This window comes from Lissotriton helveticus, chromosome 6 (assembly GCF_964261635.1).
Source record: "Lissotriton helveticus chromosome 6, aLisHel1.1, whole genome shotgun sequence".
Lineage (NCBI taxonomy): Eukaryota > Metazoa > Chordata > Amphibia > Caudata > Salamandridae > Lissotriton > Lissotriton helveticus.
In genome coordinates, this window is record NC_136067.1 from 1377757580 (window position 1) to 1377782466 (window position 24887).

Consider the following 24887-nt stretch of genomic DNA (forward strand, 5'->3'; position numbering starts at 1 on the left):
GGAAGAAGATGTTTTCTTATTCCAGCTTAGGACTGTGGTCGGTGAACAATGCATGTCTCTTGGGCTGTTACTCCCACTCGGTGTGGGACACGGTTTTACAGGTGCTGCCACAGTGCCCGGAGGAGGCCCGGGCTGTGCTCTTCTGTGCAGTTGCCGAAGGGAGAGACAGCGAAGTTCGCCATCCGATGTGGGCTGGACACCGCCGACTCACTAGGTAGAAGCAAAAACAACAATTGATATACGGAATGTTGCACAATGGCAAAACATTCACCCCCAGTCACAGATCTGGGTTAAATCCATCGTTATTTTGCTCACCACACCACCCCAGTTCAGACATGGCCATATGCAAATCAGTCTGACCCTGTGCCTCATGGAGATAGTCCAGCCCGAACTGCCAAGCCATGTCTTTCCTGGACCGGATTCAAGCATCCTAGGACCGGTTTCTGGCTATCAGCCGTCATCAGCCTGGATAGCTTGATTCCAGTGGCAAGGAGAGCACGGGACTCACATCTGAGCATACCCGTCCCACTCGGGGTGACAAATGCAAAAACAACAATTGATGGACGGAATGTTGCACAATGGCAAAACATTCACCCCAGTCACAGATCTGGGTTTAATCCATCGTTATTTTGCTCACCATACCACCCCAGTTCAGACATGGCCATATGCAAATCAGTCTGACCCTGTGCCTCATGGGAACAGTCCAGCCCGAACTGCCAAGCCATATATTTCCTGGTCTCACTAGGCAGGACAACTTTCACGTCGGTATCCTTTAGACGCTATGCCTGGGTGAGGTCTACTGGCTTTTCGGGTGATGTCCAAGCTACGCTTTTGGACATGCCCTGTGATGGCCGTCGCTTGTTTGGCGACAAGGCGGACAATTCACTTGAGCGCTTTAAGGACTCCAGGGCAACGGCCAGATCCTTGGGCCTCGCATCCACCTCCTGCCCAGTGCAGTCCGCTTTTCGCCCCTTTCGTGGCTATGGAAGGGGTGCATCACCACCTTCCTGCCAGAGTCATAGACCTGTGCTGCTGGGGACGTGGGTCCCACCATCTTGAGTCTGGGGGCCAGGGGGCAGGCCAGTCGACCAGCTCCCCCTGTGCAGCAGCCTCCAAGTCCGTACTTTCAGGGCCACAAATCACCAGTGCCAGTGGGTGGCAGGATTCGCCATCACCTCCCCCAGTGGCTCAACATCACGTCAGACAGGTAGGTTTTGCAGATAGTCCGACGGGGCTACTCCCTCCCCTTCGAGCCTACCCCTCCATCCATGTTACCCCAGACCCATCGCATGTCAGAGGATCACTTGGCCGTTCTCGAACAGGAAGTAACTGCTCTCTAGTCCAAGGGAGTCATCGAGCGAGTTCCCTCCCCCAGACGTAGGTCGTGGTTTTTATTCCCACTACCTTCTGGTACTCAAGAAGGATAATGGACTGTGTCCTGTCTTGGATCTCAGGAATGTCAACCGCTTCCTTCGGAAGGAGAAGTTCAAAATGTTGACACAGGCTCAGGTCCTGTCTGCCCTCGAGACTGGATGGTAGCGTTGGGTTTGCAGGATGCTTATTTTCACATCCCTGTCCTGCCGGCCCACCGGCGTTACCTGCGATTCACAGTAGGCAACGAGCACTTTCAGTTTACCGTGCTCCCCTCTGACCTTACCAGCGCCCCTCAGGTGTTCACAAAAGTGATGGCAGTGGTAGCAGCTCATCTGCGCAGATCAGGGGTTCCAGTCTTTCCCCATCTTGACGACTGGCTTTTGAAGGCGGGCTCACATCCCATTTCCAGACTACGGGCGACCTCCTGCATTCACTGGGGTTCACCATGAATGAATGAATGAGTATTTATTTATACCGCGCAAGAGGGAACTTAGCCCTGAAAGGGCATCAAGGCGCTATAAGATGGAAACAGCAAAACATAACCTAAGGCAGACCATAAAAGAAAGGAGTGAAAGCGCTAATAGTGTCAGATTAATAAGCTAAGGAGAACAGCCAGGTTTTTATAAGTTTGCGGAAGATTATCAAAGAGGGTTGTCTAGCAATTTCCGGCGGGAGCGAGTTCCACAATTTAGGGGCCAGCAAGGAAAACGCTCTTCCGCTCCATCTCACCTTGTTAAACCTCGGAACCGTGAGCAGATTTTTTGAGGCAGATCGGAGGCATCTGCTGGGAGTATAAGATGTTAATAGAGATTTGACACCTTCTGGACCTGATCCAAAAAACACACTGTGGGCAAGGCAGAGAATCTTAAATGATATTCTCGCCTGAATAGGCAACCAGTGCAGTTCTCTTCTAGCCGCCGTCGCTGACGATCGCCTAGGCAGATTCAGAACTAGCCTGGCGTCAATGTGCCGAAGTCACACCTGATTCCCTCTCAGAAGCTCCTTCTCATTGGAGCGGTTCTGGACACAGAGCAGTTTCAGGCTTATCCTCCCGAGCAGCAAGTCCAGGATATTTGGGCTATGATTACGATCGTTCAACCTCTATCACAGGTTTCGGTCAGAATGACCCAGAGGTTACTGGTCCTCATGACATCCTGCTGGTGGATTATGCCAGGTGGCATATGCGGGCCCTGCAGTGGGACCTAAAGTTCCAGTGTGCACAGCATATGGGGAATCTTTCCGATTGCGTCCAGATATTGGAGGGCACTGCACGCCAATTGCAGTGGTGGCTAACGAACCAGGATTGGGTCAATGGAAGATCCCTCTCCCTTCCCCAATCCGAGTTTACAGTAGTGACAGATGCATGACTTCTGGGGTGGGGCGGCGACATGGGAGAGGCGGAGATCAGAGGCTTTGTTCTATCTGGATCACACAAAACAATTCTGGGTGGATGACCAGCTCTTTGTTGGCTATGTGTGCTCAAAGAGAGGTCAGGCCATGCAAACACTAACCATCCCCGATGGGTTGTTCTTCGCATCAAAATCTACTTTTCCTTAGCGAAAAAGGAACCGCCAGTGGGGTTGCGCGCCCATTCCACCAGGGCGATGGCAGCTACTACTGCTTTGGGACATGGAGTCCCCCTTCTTGAGATCTGCCAGGCAGCTACGTGGGCTTCACTGCACACATTTACCAAACACTACTGCCTGTACAGCCAAGTCCGGAGAGATGGCTTCTTTGGCCGTTTAGTTCTCCAGGACTTTCTGGTGTGACCTTGGTTCGCAGACCCACCTCCGGGGTTGGAATTGCTGGGGTATCTATTCTAAGGTGAGGAATCCATAACTTGTCTCTTTCAGATGAACAAGTTACTTACCTTCGGTAACGACATATCTGTACGAGACATAGATTAGTTATGGATTCCTCACCGCCCCACCCACTCTCTCCCATTCTGCGAACTGACTTCTAGGATTAAGGACTCCCTTGCAGGGCCCTAGTTTTGTGTTCCACTGGTCAGTGTCTTGCAATGCTCTGCACTTCTGGCGTGGAATGTCGTGTAAAGAACTGACTTCAGCGCGCGAGGGCGGCGTCTAAGTAGATACCGGACAGTCATTCCGACGACCCCCCGACGCCAACTACGAACGCGGAGTCGACCAACGCCACCTATCAACGCGCAGTAGTACTGCTGAAGAAAAAATTCTCAGGATCCATTCTGACGCCTGGGGGTAATTCTAAGGTGAGGAATCCATAACTAATCTATGTCTCTTACAGATATTTCGTTACTGAAGGTAAGTAACTTGTTCTCCAGGTCAAAGTAATCTGTAGTAAGCATACACCATTAGCTCTTTCAAGTTCTCCAAATGTAAGAAAATTATGATTTTTGTAATGATGATCAATACTATAATTGTAAGACATACCTGAAAAGTTTTGTGCAGTGTAGGTAGATTTGTTTTGGTTTTATGCAAAATGTTAGTGACTAAAATGTATTACCCATCCTGCATCTCAAGAACTGTTGTAGCTTGCAAATGTTGCATATATGTATGCAGCCGTGGTTAATCAGTTCCAAAATTGCTGGTCTCTATAATTATTGGAGGTTCATTCAGAAAGAAGCACTGGTCCGATGCAACATTTCAGGCTTAACAAAAATATTGAGTTTTAGTTTTCATCCTTTTTTCAAGTTTTTATTTTTAGATTTTATAGAGTGTCTCTATAAATACAGATGCTTTAGTTTTAATAATTATGCCATGTCTAGGGAGAGAAAGCACAACACCCTGCACATCTTAATTTTGCTAGCTTTTTGAAAACGCTGCGTTCTTTTAGTTTCCAAGTATTGGTTTTCTTAGCTTATGCATGTTAAGTCTTTTGTATTTGTGTTTCTCTACCACGTCAATGTGCTGTTGCCATTTTTACATCTGTCAAGTGTGCCTTTCCTTTGAAATGTGCTCTTGAGCATTTCTGTCAAATGCCAAATACTTGCTCTTTGAGGATGTGCAAGCGTAGGGCACATTAATGGACTGCATTATGCTCACATTCAGTTGTCCTCTTTTGCCAAATGCCAGCTTTAGCAATAGCTCTAAGCACAGTTATTCATGCTCAGCAGTATAAGACATTGCTCAGGCAATTAAGAAGTGAGGTATAGAGCAACAAGCATCAATCATGTAGGTATTATAAGAGTTCACTGATATCCACTTCCACCGATGGTACCCAATAGTTGATTGCCTACCCAATGATCCAATAGCCTTATCTTAGTGGTCTTTTCTTGGGTTATGCATCCTCACCAGGTAAACATGGAACCAGTATTGTCATGGGCTTGTAGGGAAAGGATAACAAACGTACACACATCAGGATTCGGATATCAGTAGCCTAAAATAAGTACAATAATTGGTATAGATGTGCCCATTAGAATGGCACACAGTTTGGTAAATGGACATTATTTTTTTCCTCAGATCGGTGACAGTATTGTCCACAAAGCTCGAGAGACACTGGAGCGAGCCATAAAATTGGTGAATGAAACAAAGAAGTGGGGTGCTCGGGTTGTGTATGGCGATACTGACAGGTATTATAATTTCATCTATTTAAATCAGTTTGAAAATCAAGGGCTCACATTATCTGTTTATGTACTGGTATAGATAAGATTGAATCTCTGTGTGGGGCAGCTTTTTTCTTTTTTCAAACCTGGCATTAATGTATTGCTCATAGCGTCTGTCAGCTAAAGACAGTAAATAGCTGTAACGGTCTGTATGAAGAAACACCATTGTGAGACCTGGTTTCCAGAAAATGTGATTCACTTGCTGGGGGAGGTGTGTGGACTGACAAGGAGTTTGGGGGACAAATGTGTACACTAAATGGACATTCATTTTGACCTGATATCAGGACCGGCAAAGGACAATTTTATAGACTTGCTTTCTCTGTGTCTTGCAAGAGGTAAGACCAAAATTTCTCAATTGACATATAAAGGCAAAATATTCATTGGACACATGGGAAGGGATAGTGAGCAACTGAGATATCAGAATGGAACAGTAATAGTCAACTGCAAAATGTGCATTCATTTAAAAACATTGAGCGAATGTTACTTTAATTTTGGAGGATGGTTGTCGAATATAAAAATCGAGAGAAACGAGAACCAATCTGCAATTTGAGTTTAAGATTAAAAGAGACATGAGCTTGTATCAGTGTTGAATCAGTTGTCTTTCATTGGCAGGAATCAATAAATGAAAAGTTAGAGACATATGCTAAGGCCGCAAGAAATGTACAGTAGTGCCTTCATTTCTTAGCCCACTATTGCATTTCATTTATTCTTTGTTGCATTCAGGTATTTTATTTTCAACTCCTGCTTAATTTCTTTTCAGCATGTTTGTTCTGTTAAAAGGAGCTACGAAGGAGCAGTCTTTTAAGATTGGTCAGGAAATTGCAGATGCTGTAACCGCTACCAACCCTAAACCTGTCAAACTCAAGTTTGAGAAGGTAAGGTAACAAAGGCTTTTTAACAGTATATAAAATATAGTTATGAAGTGCAAAATGTAGGGCAGTGTCTGACATCACCATTAAGGTCCTGCCACTATGTCCTCGCTGTTGCGGGACATGTTCCTTGACAAACCTCAATTTCATACTAAAATTAGAAAACCGATAAACTGCAGATTAACTCAAGTGCTCATTGATCGATTTTATACAAGTGTGTCTGCAGCATTCTATTATTTTGTATGTCTTTTAGGTATTCTCTACCGTGTAGTAATACTTTGTGGAAATTTCTGATTTCCCATACAATTTGGTTTGTAATGCGCTCAGATTTCAAGTTGTTAAACCCCATCAAGGTAGGGAAACAGTGTCTGGCAAGAACATTTTTGTGAGTGGGTTATACATTGTGTGAATTTTTTTAATTTATTTGATGTTCCTGATAAACAAGATTACATCTATTCTGATATAACAACTTCTATGTATTAAATACTCATAGTAAACAGAGTGGGAATTATACAGTTTATAAAATGTATTTGCATGGTTTCCCTTCTCTACCAATGCAGGTTTATTTGCCGTGTGTCTTGCAAACCAAGAAGAGGTATGTGGGTTATATGTATGAAACCCTGGATCAAAAGGACCCAGTATTTGATGCAAAGGGAATAGAGACTGTTCGAAGAGATGCTTGTCCTGCTGTTGGCAAGGTAAAAGAACATTTGCATATTCGACAAATCAATCAGTCAGGGTATTTAAATAGTGTGAGTTTTTAGTCTTCTAACATGACAGGCTGAAATATGTTGTAGATCATTAGACTGGCGTTTTAGGATGTGTGCCTCTATAGAAGCCAGGAAACAGGACACTAATCCACAAGATAAGATATCAATATATTGGAGCAAGGCTCAAAATGGAGTACAAAACCTGCAATTTGGCGTAAGATTTAATTTGCTTATAGAATTGCATGCTTGAATACTTCTGCCATATAGAAATTGGTCTGAAAAGTGCTTTGTAATTTTTTTTTTTTAATGTGTCTGTTGACAATGGGCATGTGCATCTTCAGGTCTTCCAGATTATGTTGATCTGTGCACCAGCCTTTTTCAGTGCTTAGGTGTCTGCATCAAATTTATTGTTTTCTTTTGTGTCTACCATTGCGTTGGTGGTAGATGGCAGGTGTGTGGAAGCTTCTTTTGGGATCAAAGCAGAATACCAGTCCTCTGTGCCGGAACGTGTTTTAAACAAATCAGCAATAGGTTGTTGCAGCAGGTGTAACTTTTTATCTTTATGTGTATCCATATAAAGTATGTTTCCTTTTTATGACACATTCGGGACTGTGAATTTGAGCAAACCCTGTTGAATAAACACTGCATCGTTACTGCATTACAGCCTGAGGATTCAGTGAAAAATGTGGAGATATTTCATTTTCTTTGTTTGTTTAATATGTTGTTTCATTTCTCAAATCGCCAAGTACATATCCTGGATTGCTAACTGAGAGAAGTTGGCCTGATGTATGATGTTCACTATTCTAGTGAGCACCTTGTATCAGTCCAAACAATCCCTTATGGTGGTGGTTGTAAAGTCAACCTTATAGACAAGCTATCCTAGTGGTAGCATGGACTAAGCAGTCTTAGGCTTAACTCAAGAGGGCATGTGAAGCCAGCTGTTTTACCATATGCAGTCCTGTAATATCAAATGAAAGGACACCACACAAGTTATATATTATAAAAATATATGTATTTATTACTAGAATAATCCTCTGTACTCTTTGAGTCCAGAGGCACAAGCGTTTAAACAAAAGCACAGTTAAACATATAAAAGTTGCACAATTATGGATAGGGCCGGTGGCCACTCAAACCATATACTAAATAAGTGGTATAAGAACCACTTCTCGAACAATGGTAAGGCCTAGGGCCTTGGGAATCGCTGGGACTACACTGGACTAACAGCAGTTAGGACGGGAGTAGCCCGCGGGATTCGGGTGCAGCGCTAAAATCACACACATGGACCAATGCAAAGTCAATGGTGCGTAAAAGTTATAAAGTTACTGTTTTGGAAGTCTTCCGACTGGAATAGAATTATGCCACTTTAAACTAGGACACTAGAGGTGTAAACCACTACAGGAGCACCGGTGTTAGATCGTTACCTCACACACAGGAAGCGGGTGCATAGGTGCCAAAGTGTGTCGGGTTTCGTCGTGGAGTTCTATGGAGCCTGGAGATGAAGATGCTGCAGGTGGCCAGGAGAGAAGAGTCCGGTTGGATCCAAGGGTGGATCGAAGATGTAGAGTACCTGAAAGCAGAGGAGACAGAGTCTGGGTCACTAGCCAGTGACCAGGATGGAACCAGGAAGGAACCAGGCGATGTCGGGCGCAATCAGGTGGTTGTCGAGAAGCTTGACTCCGCTGTCACGTGGACTCTAGAGCATCGAGGATGACCAGGAGTAGATTACGAGATGTCCCACAAAGGCTCTCGCTGTCGGCGGTGTCGGATTCCGGATCGGAGTCAACAGGCCTTGGCAAAGGCAACCCACGCAGGATTCGAAGATCGCTTCTTACTCGGACCAGCAAGGTCAGAGAGGTGGCTCCTTTTCAGGGGAGCGAGGGCCAGTCTGGAGCAACCAGACTAGCAGAGTAGTTTCAAAGATTCGTCGTCGTAGAGGTGACTAGCCAACGGGCAAGTGACTGGACAGACGCGTCGAGCAGGAAAATGCAAAAGGGCCCCACGCAGCACTCGGTGAGTGTGGAGGGGTGGTCTTCGGTGCACAAGCTGCTCGGGGCTGGGGCTTCTCAAACCCCAATGCACAGCTTCGAGGGTGCCTCGGGAGCTGCACGGTCAGCACTTCGCAGTCTTTTCAAGATGGCCGGTCCCACGTCTCACGTCGCCTCCACGGGTCTCAGCTTTGCTGTGGCTGTGGATCAGGCTGTTGGATGTCTGGGAATCCGGTTCTTGTCGATCTCTGTCGCTCGAGCTCCTGCGGGAGCTGCAACATAGGATACCGTTGGGCGCTGGATGGTGCCTGTTTGCACAGGGTGGTCACTCCTTGACCACAAGGGAGAATCTTCAGTCTTCCACGTCGAGTGGGATGTCGAAGGGTCCAGAGTTCTGTATCAAAGTTTCACTCAGGATAAATCTAATGTCTATGGACACAGCTCCTACCTTTATTCCAAATCAAGGGGCTGGATTACCTGCTAGGTCCCTCCTAATGGTGGGACCCAGGAAGGGGGTGGTTACACCCCTTTCCCTTTGTCCAGTTTCGCGCCAGAGCTGGGGTTGGAGTGCACCAGGACCGGTTTGAACTGGGCTATGCATGGGACACCTTATGTGCCCCTCGCCCTGCCTGCCTCAATCCACTATCTCCTGTCTGGGGTGGTGTAACACCTCCCTGTGACAGGAAACCTTTTGTCCAAGCCTCCCCTGCCAAGTTTCGGTCAGCAGCAGGAGGCCAGACTTGTGTCTGTGGCAGCAGCATCCGTTTTGTGATGCTGAGGCTCTGGTTAGTTTTAACCGCGTTTAATGTTACCCACAGGTCTTGGCCCTCTAGAAGGGTGGAATGCTACCCCCGTCGCCAGAACTGGCGATGGGGTAGTATTCCAAAGTGTATGACACCTTACACGACATGTTTTGATAAAGCCAAACCAAAGTTAGCAATAACCGCAAGGATTATAAGTCACTTAAGAGTATATGGTATGGCAGTATCCCAGAACAGCTATAAGGAAATGGTTCCGAAAGCTGCAGACAGGCTCGGATCATGCTAGACCACCATCTCACATAAAACCAAGCACTCTGCCTCCAGGATTGTTAAGGCCTGCCATAGGAGTGACTTATAGGTGTATATGTGTCCAGATATAGGTTTAGACATAGGTATACTATATCTAAGCAAGGGGTGATTACACGACCTTGCCCCAGCTGAGTGATCAGCCAGTTGTGTCAGTTAGGATGGCCAGCCAGGGGTGGCAAGAAATGCTGCAGCCCCTGGTAGGCCTTGGATGCACCTATGCCCTGGGTACCTATAGTACTCTGTGCAGGGGCTCATAAGGTGACCCAATATCCAATTAGCTATGTACCTAGGGTACATGGAGTCCATTTTACAGAGAGAGCACATAGCCTGGGGCCCTGATTAGCAGGGTCCCGGGCCAACTAAGTCGAAAACCAGCTAAACACAAGGCAAAAAATCTGGGGTAACCATAGTCAGGTATCTACCCTCCTACACTAACCAAGTAAATAATGCCCCAAATGTCTAGAGTAAGACCATGCCAAATATTTGTGAGTTTCATTGTGTATGTAGTTCGTACAATTAATTAGGTAATATTAACGCAGGCCACGAAATTGGGGAAAAATTAGTTTATGGAAAGTATAAAAGTACATATTTTGTAATTGAATCTATTGATGAAAGCCAGTCTTCCATTGGTCTAACTGGCGAGCCACTAGAGAACCCTGGGCATGACTTTTGGAAAAAACGGTAAAAAATCTGACAAAACAAGGTCATGTCTTACAATCCACCTCATGCTGTAACATATTCTTGCCACGGCTTAACCCCGAGCTTGGTTTCTGTGGGTCTCCTTGTTCTGGATATTCCAGTTATGTATGGATTTCGGTTGCCAAAAGGCAATAAACCATAGGTAAGACATTTTAGAAATGTACGAACGCTCCTGCAAGTGAAATGTCAGTTAAGGCCTCCTGTCTTTGTATCTCAGGTATCACCTCAAGGGTATAAAGGCATACCACAACCACATATTTTTACCACCTAGACAACCTAAAGTTACTGTTGCTGGGTGCCAGATCTGCATCACTTAGATTGGCCAACCAGGAGCCACAATGAATGGATGAGATTTGTGTTTTTGTTTTCCCAAAATTTCCATAAAATGAGTGTTGTTTCTCTCTGGCTTCCTTTGCCCAGTATATGGTCCTTTGGCCTTATGTATGTACATCTTTATTTCCCCCTCGTTCTCCTGAGTGTCCGGATACCTGGCGTGTAGTTGTGCCTAGTTCTCCTGTGCACTGAAATGGAGCTTTCCCACCCCCCAATAGATTTTTGGAAGCTTTGTAAGCTTTAGCCCCTGTTTTGTTGGGAAAGCAACCCACATGTCATAGCGAACCATACCACAAACATATATTTTTAACATCTACTCATTCTAAGTTATCTATTGCTGGGTGTTAGACCTCCCTATGTTCTTAGTTTTTTTGCCACCAACTTCCAAAAAGCAAGGTTTTCTCTGCCTTCCTTAACTCGTTATAAGGTATGTTACGCAGGTGTATGCCTATCTTCTCTCTTGCTTCAAACAAAATAGTGGAGAACAGGATGCCTTGACCAGTAAGACTTAAGGTTCATTTTCCTGACAAGGCCCAGTGCTAGTGTGAGGCTGAATGTTGTTTTTTTATTTCAGTGATATTTGTGGCAACCCTTGACTGTGACCTTGCATGTAGAATATTACATGAAGATGGTGCTGGAAAAGCTGTCCTGCATCACATTTGTCTAGCTGACTGTTTCAAGAATAGTGTCACTGAAATGTAATTTTAATCTTTGAATTGGTGAGAAATGCTGTACTTCGACTAGCAGCTGCAGAGAACTAAGGAATGGTGGACTTATAAAAGTTTGGAGGAGCCCATTGGTAGACTGGTTAAGTGTTTAAGGCATGCCGTGATTGGAAGATGAACAAGGCTCAGGCTGACCTGTTGCTTAGTTGGTAAAATAATAAGTGCCAGGGCCTTGGCCAGGAGGCCACTGCAGATTGCACCACCCATTGCCCCAGTCATCGCTACCAAAACAACTACTAACCATCTCTCTCGCCGGCAAGTCCGACAGTTCACATTATTCCAGGTTCCTAAATCTAAAGGAATGACCGAGAAGGCAGGTATTATTAATTTTAATGTATATTGAATTCATAAACAACTGTTGTTCTCATCTCTAAATTAGATTAGTAGCGCCACCATGTGGCAGACTGTCCTAAGTGCAGTGTTGACAATTAAGCGTCGGTGCGCCCAGCACCGGAAACCAATTAAGTGTCGGCTGAGCATCAGAAACCACCTGCTGAAATTCAGTACTGGCTTTCCTGGGAAACACTGCATTTCTGTGGGTTCCACTGACTCACTGGACACATTGCACACAGTATTAAACACAGTCTGGTTGTCCTAGAGCACTATGAGAGTGTGCTCTATTCATTTGACAGATCATATATTTATCGCTGTTGTTGTCAGATTCGTCCCCTCCGGACATATATTCCGAACCTGGGTCTTCAACAGTACTCTTCTCTGACAGCTGCTTATCACCATTGATTTCTGACTGATTCTTCTGTGCTTCCAGCCATCGACATTTCTGCTACATGCCAGCTGTTCAATTTTGTTCAGACAATAGACGCTGGAAATGGGGTGTGCTGGAGGTGTTGCTGAACCCCCAGAAATAATCATGTTGGAGTCAGAGGTTAATGGGCAATAAAGATGCCTTTAAAATGTATGTTTATCTTGTCACCTTTGCTGTACGTTCAAAGACAAACGTCAAATGTCAGGCTAGGTATTCTTTTCATTTCAAAAGAATTTTATTGTTATAAAGAAGCAAATGAAGATACAGATTATAAGTAAAAGTGATACAATTGATAACAGATGAGTAGCAATCAGAAGCTGACAATCAAAAATGAGTCGTAGCAAATATATCCAAATATAGAAGCAGTCTGCCAAAAACAGAAAAATTAAGTAATTAATATAAATTAATGTTCGAGGCATGTGGGCTGCTAAATTCATATCTTAGCATTAGATCGCCGCCTAGTGTTGGGCTCGGATGATCGCACATTGTTGTCCTGGAAGAGTCTTCGAAGTATCCTGAGATAGGTGGCTCCTCCCCTGGACTACAGTGCGCATGGGCATCGGCTCCATCCCCAGATTGTTTTTTTCCGCCATTGGGTTCGGATGTGGTCTCGACGTCTTACTGTCGGAACCAAGAAAAACTAACTTTTAGCGGCCAAAAGGCCTCGATTTTCTTGCGTCGGTATTGTCTGCGCACGGTCTCGAGTCTTCCGTCTCTTGGAGCCGGAATAAGCGGAGTTTTCTTCGCTCTCGGAACTTTGAGGCCTTCTCATCGCGACACGACTGCAAAACTTTTCGGACATGGAGCGGAGCCCGTTTAAGTACTGCCCGCTCTGTGGGTCCAAGTACCCACACATCGATCTACACCCCGTCTGTAACAAATGCCTTTCGCCTGACCACGACGACGGCAAGTGCAAGTTGTGTGCACAGTTCCGCTCAAAGAAGACTCTCAAGCTTCGGCGCGCGGTGCGCTTGGAAGCTAAACAAGCGGCCCCGGATCCGGAGAACATCTTCGGCGACCAGGACGAAGAAGACCAGGGTCACCATCTTCAGATCTCACCACCCGAGACGGAGGTCGAGGCGGATCCGGGAGACGACGACGGAGTCGTGGGTCAAGGCCTTGAATACGTCGACGAGGTAGGAGACGACGATGAGATTTATGGGGCCGCGGCAGACAGCTCGGGAGACGAGCTCTGCCCCGAAGGTTACGAGGATACCGACCGGGACACGGGATCGCCTGTCGGCCTTACCCAAGACCCGTTGCCGCAAGCCACAGCCCCGCCTTCGGGCCCGGCCAAGGACTTACTTGCTGAGCAGACTGTTTCGAAACCGAAACCATCGGGATCGACAACACCTAAAATGGCCGACCCGAAAACGAAAGCGAAACTTAAGGACTCGAGTGTCCCTAAGATGGCTGCCGTGCCGGTGAAAACGACGGTGCCCGCTACCCCATCGACTCCGTCGACCTCCGGTCCGCAGAAGTCGAAGAAGTCCGTCGATTCCGATGCTGCAAAATCGAAAACGACGCCAGAGGAGGGGTCCTCCAAGAAAGATGGTCGGCATGGGTCAGCGGCAACGACGCCGTCCAAGCCCGCCAAAGTCGGCTCCAAAGAGGCTACGCAGGCACACGGGACGAAGTCTGGCACGTCTGCGCCCAGAACACAGGAATCGGAGCCGGTGAAGACGGGATCCGCGCCCAAAGCGCACAAGGCCCACAAGGACGTCGGATCCGATGGAAAGGTCAGACCATCCTCGTCGGCGCCAAAACAAACTGTGAGTGAGGCGTCCCCCATAGCCGAATCGCTACAGAGACTCAGGGAGAAGGCCTTTGCCCCGTCGGCTCCGATACCATCGCCGCTGCCGCAAAAGGACACTCCGGCGAAGCCTTCTGGGAAACTTCTATTTATTTTGCCGCCAAAGGAGGCGCCGAAAGCATTTTCAACCAAATCGGCACCGAAACAGGTGATTTCTTCACCGGCTGGCCCGCCTCCGCGTCGGGTACTCGAATCAGAGGATGATTCAGAGCAATTCATCGACGCAGACACAGGCAAACTGACCCTCTACAAGAGGAAAATAACTTCAGTGCCTGTGGACCCCTATGTCATCCCACTGAAGAAGAAGAGGGTGCCCCTTGACGCCTCAGGCCTCACAGAACCCATCCAGCCTCCTCCAAGACGGAGCCCTACTCCCTCACCAGAACACTCTGCGGGTGAGGGGTATGATGAGGACGAGCAGTACAATTTCCCCATCAATGAACCTGATTCACAACCGGATTCATATGATGACACTGGTGACCAGAACACCCAAGGTGTGGGGCAGGACCCGCAGCTTTTTAATGCACGTGCATCCCTGACTGAGGATTCAGCAGGTTTTCATGCACTACTCGAAAGGGCGGCAGCCAATCATGATGTGGACATGCACGCTGACCCAGTTGAGGAAGACTTCCTTTTCGACACGTTCTCAGTCTCTGAAAGGACAGTAAAGACACTGCCTATGCTGAAAGGCGTCCTCAAGCATGCTGGGGACATATTTAAGGAGCCAACAAGAGAGAGAGTGGTCAACCCTCGTATTGAGAAAAAGTACAGACCTGCACCTGCAGACCCCGCATACATTCGGGGACAGTTGCCACTGGACTCTCTTGTGGTCGCCAATGCCAGGAAACGTGCCAACTCCCAGACGACGGGTGAAGCTCCTCCCCCGGATAAGGAGTCCAAAGTGCTAGAGGCAGGGGGCAAAAGAGTAGCTGCACAAGCATCAAACTTTTGGCGCATTGCCAATACACAGGCACTCTTAGCGCGTTACGATAGGGCGCACTACGACACCCTAGAACAGATTGTACAACACCTGCCTCCACAGTTCCAAGAGGGCACCAAACTGCTTATTGAGGAAGGGAAGCTAATCTCAAACGCAGCCATCAAGTGTGCACTTGACGCAGCAGACACAGCTGCTAGAGCTATTAACACTAGCGTTATGCTGAGACGACAAGCGTGGCTCCGCATCTCAGGGTTTAAACCGGATATTCAGACAACCACTCTTAATCAGCCAGTCAATCCTGATAGCCTGTTTGGTCCAGATGTTGACACCACCCTAGAGAAGATAAAAAAGGACACAGAAACTGCTAAGTCCATGGGGGCCCTACAGTCACAACAGTTTCGCGGCAGCAATTTTCGTCGCTCAGGTGCACGTGGAGTCACCAGAGGACAAATGGGTCAACAATCCCAGTTCTCAAAAGGTGGAGCACAATCCTTGTTCACGAAACAGAACAAGGGAGGTTACAGAAATAACAGCAACAGAGGTCGCGGCAGAGGAAACAACAGCTCCCGCTCCTCTACTCCGAGCAAACAGTGACTCTCTGTCACTGCCCCCCGACCACTTAACACCTGTCGGGGGGAGACTGCAGCAGTTCCTGCCCGTCTGGAGAAACATCACCACAGACAGGTGGGTGCGGCAACTAGTCCAGTATGGTTATTGCCTAGAGTTAAAGTCCACTCCACCCAACATCCCGCCAAGGCAAAGGCCTATGTCCGCAGAGCACTTGCTCTTATTGCAGCAGGAAGTAGTGGTGATGCTGCAAAAGGGAGCAATCGAGCTCGTGCCGGTGGGAGAGGAAGGCACAGGGGTATATTCCCTGTACTTCCTTATTCCAAAGAAGGACAGATCTCTCAGACCCATTCTAGATCTACGTCCCCTCAACCTGTACATACTATCAGAACATTTCCACATGCTTCCACTGCAACAGATTCTCCCATTGCTAAACCAGGGAGACTTCTTAGCAACCTTGGATCTCAAGGATGCTTATTTCCACATTCCACTACACCCGTCACACAGGAAATACCTCAGGTTCACTATTCAAGGCAGGCACTACCAGTTCAAGGTCCTACCCTTCGGAGTCACCACAGCCCCGAGGGTGTTCACCAAGTGTCTGGCGACAGTAGCGGCGCACCTCAGGAGGCAGAACATCCATGTCTACCCCTACCTAGACGACTGGCTCGTGCAAGCCAAGTCAGAACAACAGTGCGCCGCAGACATGTCGACTACAATTCACCTTCTTCACGATCTGGGTTTCTCCCTGAACTACCCAAAATCGCATCTTCAGCCGGCACATGTCCGGCAGTTCCTAGGTGCAACGATCAATACCCTGACGTCCATGGCTCAGCCAAACCAGGTCAGGATAGACAGCATGCAGGCTCTGATCCAAAAGTTCAGGCCACAACACTCGCTTCCAGCGAGAGTGTTCATGCAGTTGATAGGCATGATGGCCTCCTGCATCTTCATAGTCCCTCACGCACGGTTACATATGCGTCCGCTCCAGGAGTGCTTAGCGAATCAGTGGACACAGGCTCGTGGGCAATTGACAGACCTAGTGTTGGTTACCAGTCGGGCATACGACTCTCTGCATTGGTGGACTCCACACAACCTTTGCAAGGGCCGACTGTTCCAAGAGCCTGTGCCGCAGATTGTCCTGACAACGGACGCATCTCTCCAGGGATGGGGAGCTCATGTGCTCACTTACACAGTGCAGGGACTATGGACGACGCAGCAACAGAAGATGCACATCAACTATCTGGAACTGATGGCAATCTTCATGGCGCTCAAGTCCTTCATTGTACATCTGTGCAACAAAGTCGTGCTAGTCCGGACGGACAACATGACCGCGATGTACTACATTCAAAAGCAGGGAGGCACCCACTCGCCACAGCTGTCTCATCTGGCTCAGAGCATGTGGAAGTGGGCCATTCAGAGGAACATTTTCCTCATGGCAGAACACCTCCCAGGAAAGGACAATCAGATGGCGGATCTGCTCAGCAGGTACAGCCATCAAATGCACGAGTGGGAGTTACACCCATCTGTCCTCCACCCGTACTTCCAGCAGTGGGGTCATCCGGAGATAGACCTGTTTGCCACAAAAGAGAACGCAAAATGCCAACACTTTGCCGCCAGGTTCCCTCACCCACAGTCGCAGGGGAATGCGATATGGATGAACTGGTCAGGCAAATTTGCGTACGCTTTTCCGCCAGCCCCTCTAATACCGCTGGTCGCAAGAAAGCTAAGGCAGCACGAGATGACTCTCATCCTAGTTGCTCCAACATGGGCGCGCCAGGCTTGGTACACCACGTTCCTCGAACTCTCAGTGGTGCCGCATCAAAGACTGCGCCTCACGCCCAGTCTTTTGACACAGAACCATGGAGAAATTCAGCATCCAGATCCGCAACAGCTAAACCTGGCGATCTGGCTCCTGAAGTCCTAGAGTTTGGATACCTTAACCTACCTCCAGAATGCATGAACATCATCAAGGAGGCAAGGAAGCCAACTACTAGAGCATGCTATGCTGCAAAGTGGAAGCGTTTTGTCATTTACTGTACAGCCAATGACATCAACCCGCTAGATGCATCTATCCCTAACATCATTTGCTATCTGTTGCATCTTTACAAGTGCAATCTAGCGTACACTTCCATTCGGATACATCTATCCGCCATAGCGGCTTATCTTCAAAACAGGCAGCACCTCTCTGTCTTCAGAGTGCCCGCCATTAAAGCCTTCCTTGAAGGTCTGAAACGAGTCATTCCCCCAAGAACACCGCCAGCTCCGGTGTGGAACCTCAATGTCGTTCTCACCAGACTGATGGGACCACCATTTGAGCCACTGCACTCGTGTGAACTCCAGTTCCTTACGTGGAAAGTAGCTTTCCTTGTAGCTATTACGTCTCTAAGGCGTGTCAGTGAGCTGCAGGCGCTCACAATCCAAGAGCCATTCATTCAAATTCATCCAAATAGGGTCGTGCTACGCACGAACCCCAAATTCCTTCCGAAGGTGGTGTCACAGTTTCATCTAAACCAAACTATTGACTTACCAGCATTCTTTCAAAACCCTCAAACGGTGGCAGAAAGAATGCTCCATACCTTAGACGTACGGAGGGCGTTGATGTACTACATAGACAGAACACAACCCTTTAGAAAAACAAAACAACTCTTTGTTGCCTTCGCACCACAACACAAAGGCAACCCGATTTCCAAAGCAGGGATAGCCAGATGGATTGTTAAGTGCATCCAGATATGTTATCAAAAAGCCAAGCGCACTTTAACAATACCCCCCAGAGCCCACTCCACACGCAAACTGGGGGCATCCATGGCTTTCCTAGGGAACATTCCTTTAGAGGATATTTGCAGAGCAGCCACGTGGGTTACACCACATACCTTCACTAAACACTACTGTGTTGATGTGCATTCCAAGCAGCAAGCTGCTGTAGGACAGGCTGTTCTGAAAACACTTTTTCAGGTTTCTGCAGCTGGCACGGGCAACCGCCGCTGATGGAGGGACTGCTATGTATTCTATGCTAAGATATGAATTTAGCAGCCCACATGCCTCGAACTGAATATGCTACTTACCAGTATGCATCTGTTCTTGGCATGTAGGGCTGCTAACATTCATATCGCCCGCCCTCCTCCCCGGTGCCTGTCGCAGCTGCAGATATACTATTGTATTTATTCATTAGCATGGACATCCTTTACACTTTTCACTCCATCTTCTGCCACAATGGCGAAAAACAATCTGGGGATGGAGCCGATGCCCATGCGCACTGTAGTCCAGGGGAGGAGCCACCTATCTCAGGATACTTCGAAGACTCTTCCAGGACAACAATGTGCGATCATCCGAGCCCAACACTAGGCGGCGATCTAATGCTAAGATATGAATGTTAGCAGCCCTACATGCCAAGACCAGATGCATACTGGTAAGTAGCATATTCAATCTTAGGCAGAGTCCACCATCAAAAGTATCACTATCAGCTGGTATAATCAGGGGAAGAGAGGACAGGAAAGAAGAAGGAAGAAAGAATGAAAAAGAAGAGGGAAAGAGTGGAAAAAGAGATAGAAGACAGATAAGAAGGAGAAGAAAGAAAGAGAGAAGGATTTCCAACAAACACGACAAACAAGATGTCATTCATCCAGACAAATCGAAGGGATATTGGTCAACCAACCCCTTGGACGACAACTCCATATAGTTATCCAGAGCAGTCCAAACCCCACTCGCAATAGATGGAGACAGGTGAGCATGATCGACCGAGGTATGAGCACTTCGTAAAAAGGAAACCCAAGCCCACCAAGTATGATAAGAAACAGAGGAAAAGGATTTCCAGTCCATAAGTATTACCTTCACTGCAATAGTCAATAGGAGATCCAACAGCTGTAATTCCAATGGATCCAAGGGGAGAGGGGTTGGAGCAGCTAATGGACCTAATAAAATTAATGGGAAAGAGAGTGGGAACCTAATATTAAAAATGAGCATTAGGTGTTTGCGAATGAGGTCCCAAAAGGGTTGAAGGAGGGAGCATTCAAAAAACATATGCGGAAAGTCACCTGCCAATAAACCGCAGCTCCAACATAGGTTATCGTCTTTGAGATTGAGCGAATGTAAGCGAACAGGAGTCCAATGAAGAAGGTTGACAGAGAAAAATTTAGATTGCATTAACGATGGGGCGATTTTATTGCGAAGAGAAAATTTACCAATCAACTGCCAAGTGTCTGAAGAAATATGGTCAGTAAGACCATGCTCAAAATGGTGCAACCATTTTGTTTGAGCAACTGTCTGCGTAGGCAGTGAAACAGTTGAAAAAAATTTATAGATTTTAGAGGCTACATGACCAGATTTAGTCCATATGTGAAAGAGAGTAATCGTAGGAGAAGTAGGATGAAGACGCACCTTAGCCAGCGCTACTTTGATTATAAGAAAAGTATAAAAATCTAAATTAGTTAAAGAATATTGTTGAGCTAAGGAGGAAAAAGGTAGTGGCTCATTGTCAGAGCCATAAAGATGTTTAACAAGCGAGATCCCCTTAGCAGCCCAATAAGATATCAGAGAGGGATCAATATTAATTTTAATTTTAGAATTCCGCCAAATAGACGACCATCTAGATTTGTGAAGTGGAATCGCCACTTTCTTGTCTACCTTCCGAATCGCAGCAAGAGTATCCAGAATAATAGAGCGGGGAAAAAGGGATGGACAAGGTAGACGCAGTGCAAAAGGAAGCAGTCGGTAATGGAGAAGCCAACTCCTGTTCTATTAACAACCAGGAAGGAATATGAATAGGGGGAGAAGAGAACCACAGAGCACCTTGAGACGCCAAAAAGGCAGTTTGATACTTCTCCCAATCAGGAAGATTGCATCCTCCCATGTCATAAGGCTTCCGCAAGAATTTATAGGAAATTCTAGCTCGTTTATCATTCCATAAAAATTTAGAGGTTAGAACATCAATTTCATGAAAGAAGGAATCCGATAGCTTCACCGGGAGCATAGAGGATACAAAGTTAACAATAGGTGTAATCATCATTTTGAGGGTCTGAAGGCGACCCCACCAGGAGATGTGTTTCGGGGACCAAGTGTCCAAAAGACGACGTACTTTAAGAATAGTCTGGGATTCATTATAAGCAATTGTAGCATATAAGGTCGAGCAAAAATAGATACCCAAGTATTTTAATTGTTTAGACTGCCATTTAAAACCAGCAGAACCCATATGCGTAGAAAAACAGTAGGCATTTAAGGGGAACATCTCAGTCTTATCCCTATTTAAGGTGTATCCTGAAACCTTCGAAAAAAGGGAAATCGTATCCGAGATAGCAGGAATAGCCAAGGCAATATCATCTGAAAAAATGAGGACATCATCCGCATACGCAGCAGTTTTAATACAATGAGGACCAAAAGAAAAACCTTTGATGTCTGGGTGTAGCTCAATCAATCTGAGGAGAGGGTCAATGGACAATAAAAACAAAAATGGAGATAAAGGACAACCTTGTCGAGTGCCTTGGCGAAGATTAAAAAAGGACGACGTAGCACCGTTGACTCTTATGTTAGCTCTAGGTTGAGAGTATAGAGCCATGACCATATTAATAAAGGAGTCCCCAAGATTATGTGCACACAAGACAGCACGAAGAAAAGGCCAAGAAACCTTGTCAAAGGCTTTTTCCGCATCAAGAGCTAGGGCCGCGGCTGGGAGATGAGAACGTTTAGCTGATCCGAGAATATGGCAAAAGGTACGTATATTATCACGCGCAAGACGGCCCTTTACAAAACCCGTTAAAGAGGGATGTACCAGTTTAGGAATGAAGGATTCTAATCTCTTGGCTAAGATTTTCGCAAAAATTTTAACCTCCATGTTAAGAAGGGAAATAGGACGGAAGTTTTTTGGATCTGAATGATCCTTTCCCTCTTTTGGAATTACTACAATGGTAGCATCAGCCGCCGTGCCAGAAACAGACCCATCCTTAATAAAAGCGTCAAAGACCGATTGAAGCTTGGGAACAATCACAGGAAGAAAAGTCTTATAAAACAGAATAGGGTAACCATCAGGCCCTGGAGCTTTGCCAGAACGAGTGGCTTTAATTGCGGCAATAATTTCTTCAGGAGTAATCGGACCATTTAAAAAATTGCTATCTTCCCCGGATACCGCCTGCACCGGGACAGATTTCAAGAAGTCCTGACACTGCTCAAAAGAGGCCTGATTAGAAGGGGTATATAAGTTATTGTAGAAATCACGAAAGACTTCAAGAATTTCCTCAGTCTGAAATTTTTTAGAACCAAGGTGATCGTTAATAGAAGAGATTTGAGAAGACTTAAAGGAAGAATCCTGAAATTTTAATGTAGCCGCGAGAATTTTCCCAGCCCGATTTTTGAACAACAGCCTTTTAGATTTCTGAGCCTGAACCCCAATATGGGCTCTTTTGGTAACTATAGTGTTATATGTGTACTTTAATTGCTTGATGGACTGTAAGCAAGATTTATCCTTAGACTGTCTAAAGGTAGATTCCAGCTTTTTTATTTCAGTTGCCAGATCTGTAAGTTCTTTTTTAATAGCAGCATTTCTCCTTGACATACATTTAATGACCTGGCCACGGAAAGTACATTTAAACGAATCCCAAAGGACAATTGGGGAAGAAACTGAGCCGTCATTCTCATGGAAAAAGGTTTCGATTGGACTAGAGAACTCATCAATCTGGGCAATATCATGCAAAATTTCTGTATTTAATCTCCAGGAGCGAGCTCTTGATTTAGGGGCAAAGGACACCAATGTAAAAGTAACCGCGGCATGATCAGAAATCAGAATAGGATGAATAAGCGGAGAGGAGGAAGACGAAACAAGAGAGGAGTGAACCAATAAATAATCAATACGAGAAAAGGTAGAATGAGGTGAAGAAAAGAAGGAAAAATCACTACCAGTGGGGTTGTGAAGACGCCACACATCCTGAAGATGAGTTATGGAACACATGTTAAGCATTTGTTTATGGGATTTTGGAGGGCGAAATTGAAAAGCTGAATTCCTGTCTAGAATGGGATCCATTGGTAAATTAAAATCCCCACCAACCATAATATTCCCAGAATGAGGTGTGTCATTTAATTTTTTGGTAACCGTTTTCCAAAAGGACGGATCATCCTTGTTAGGGGCGTAAATATTCATAACGTAAAGATCAGCATTACCATCAGACAACTTAGTTAATAGCCAACGACCCTCCGTATCGTGCTCAGAAGAGACTATGGATAAGCCGGAATTTTTGGAAATTAAAGTAATGACTCCATTCCTTTTGCCACAAGCATCGGAACAGACAACATCTGAAACCCATTCCTTCTTCAGGAATAGCGCCTCTCTGGTAGAAAGTTTTGTTTCCTGAAAAAGGACTAGATCCGAGGAGAGAGATTTGCAATAATCTAAGATTTTTGACCGTTTCACTGGATGATTTAAACCCTTAACATTAAGGGACAACACATTCAAGCCCGGCATAGACAGAAATTGAAAAAAATAAAAAACAAGCAGCACGAATACAAGCATCCAGACTTCAAACATTAACGTCGCAGAGGGAGAGTCCATGAGGGAAATCCGAAAGAAGAAAAGAGACAAGAGAGGAGAAGAAAGAAGAGAGAAAAGAAACAGCAGGGGAGGTCTGAAAAAGACCAAATTCATACTAGGGGGAACGTGGGAAGGCGAGCAAGGGGACCGTCATGAGGAATGATTACAATTGATAGGAACAACCCCAAAACAGTATAAAACTGAGTACACGTAATTAGGAGATAGGAACATCTGCAATATAAACTAATAACAGTAGAGTATTACAAAAACAATTCATCCATAAATCTATAAAGAGAATACGCATATATCAAGTTAATTCACAAGTAGCATATAAAGTAATCAAAAAAGTGAAATAGATGGAAGAGAGAGAGAAATCTAGTAAAATAAATGCAATAGCAAGTCGCAATTATAGTTATACCTTATCATAAAGAAAGAAAACAGCAAGAAAACATCATAAAGTAAACGAAGAGTAGAGAGAATGAAGACTAGGCAGGCAGAATAAAAAACAGGAAAGAATAAATAGAAGAAAAACATAATTTTAAGAAGACTACAGGGTGTAGCAGAAAGAAAAGAGATGAAATACAATAGAGCAAGGCACTAAAAAAGGAGGTCAATCTATCAAATAAGGAAGCACTACCCTAGATAAATACAAGGAACTATATCATAATGAGGATAAATATGAAAAAACGCAAGATAAGCAAACAATCAACTGTCCTTAAATATAGAGAACTTGTTATAATAATTGACACGAAAATGCAGAAACATGTCAGATATATAGTAAGAGAAAATAGGGTAAAGAAGAGACTAAAAAGTGTAATAAAAATAGAATAGCTTATTATAAAGTAGAAGAGAAGTGCACAGATTTGCAATAGCCTAGCACCGATATAAGGAAATATTAAATAGCTGAGAAGCAGAACAAGCAATGAAACAGCAATGTAAATATATAGCAAACCTAAATACACAATACATAGTCAAAGATACTTGTAAGCAATGAATTATCATGCATAAGGTATATAAACCCCGGTATAAGTAACTAAGGAGAACAGGAAGGAACAATAAAAGATAAGAAAGTCCTATATGATATTTAGACAAACTGATAGTAAAATAGAAAAGCGATCCAATATCTGAGACCTAATAGAAAAGATCATGTAAGAGCAGTAAAGCAGTCCAAGCATTAAAACAATAACCAAGTAAGCATATAAATAAATGCAAGGTACAATAATTATAGCTTGGTGAGCGCAGCTAAACGCAACTATAGAAAATATATAATAATGAGCCTATGACCAACGCTTGTATCATAATACGAAACAGAACCAGACAAATTGAAGTCAAAAAGACGAAAAACCTACAAGAAGAATGAGCACACACGACGGAATATCCAAGTACAAAACAAGTGAGAAACTAGACTACTCCAAAAACGATAAAGAAAGAAAAAATCTAAGGACGGGGATAGAGGAAAGAAGAAATATGAATACACATTGTAGCGACATAACCAAAAATAGATAGACGCAAAAATGGTGACCGGGAAAAAGATCATACAGAAGCAGACTACTACTACAAAACGGAACAAGGAAACCGATATGAGATATGTCTAATATAACAATGAGGAATGAGAGAACGAAGACTAACAAAACAAACCATAAGGAGGAAGAAAACCATGCCAAATGACAACATCATGAAGACGGAAAAAAGACCACACCGAATACAAGAGAAAAAAAAACATCATCGAAAAAGGTGACTGACAACAACAGTCACAAAAGAAAGCCATATACGCACCATCAACCACGGAGCACGCAGGTCTAAAAAGGTAGACTCAATAGACCCGGAAAAACAGAGAAAAAACAAGGAAGACAAAGATTCACATCAAGTGCCAGAAGCACCAGGCATAAGCGAAGCCTCCATTTGAAGTTCCATCTGTAGCTCCATCTGATTGTCTAAAAAAG

The 24887-nt window shown here is 45.4% G+C and overlaps 1 protein-coding gene across 2 annotated transcripts in view; it reads left to right on the plus strand.

Moving 5' to 3' along the window:
- REV3L (REV3 like, DNA directed polymerase zeta catalytic subunit) overlaps positions 1-24887 on the plus strand; it is a 954247-nt gene that overhangs the window by 802200 nt on the left and 127160 nt on the right. For both annotated transcript variants that reach the window (XM_078649145.1, XM_078649144.1), the window contains exons 26-28: positions 4815-4924; positions 5718-5832; positions 6387-6524. In XM_078649145.1, coding sequence (XP_078505271.1) covers positions 4815-4924; positions 5718-5832; positions 6387-6524 — 363 coding nt within the window. The remainder of the gene's footprint in view (positions 1-4814; positions 4925-5717; positions 5833-6386; positions 6525-24887) is intronic.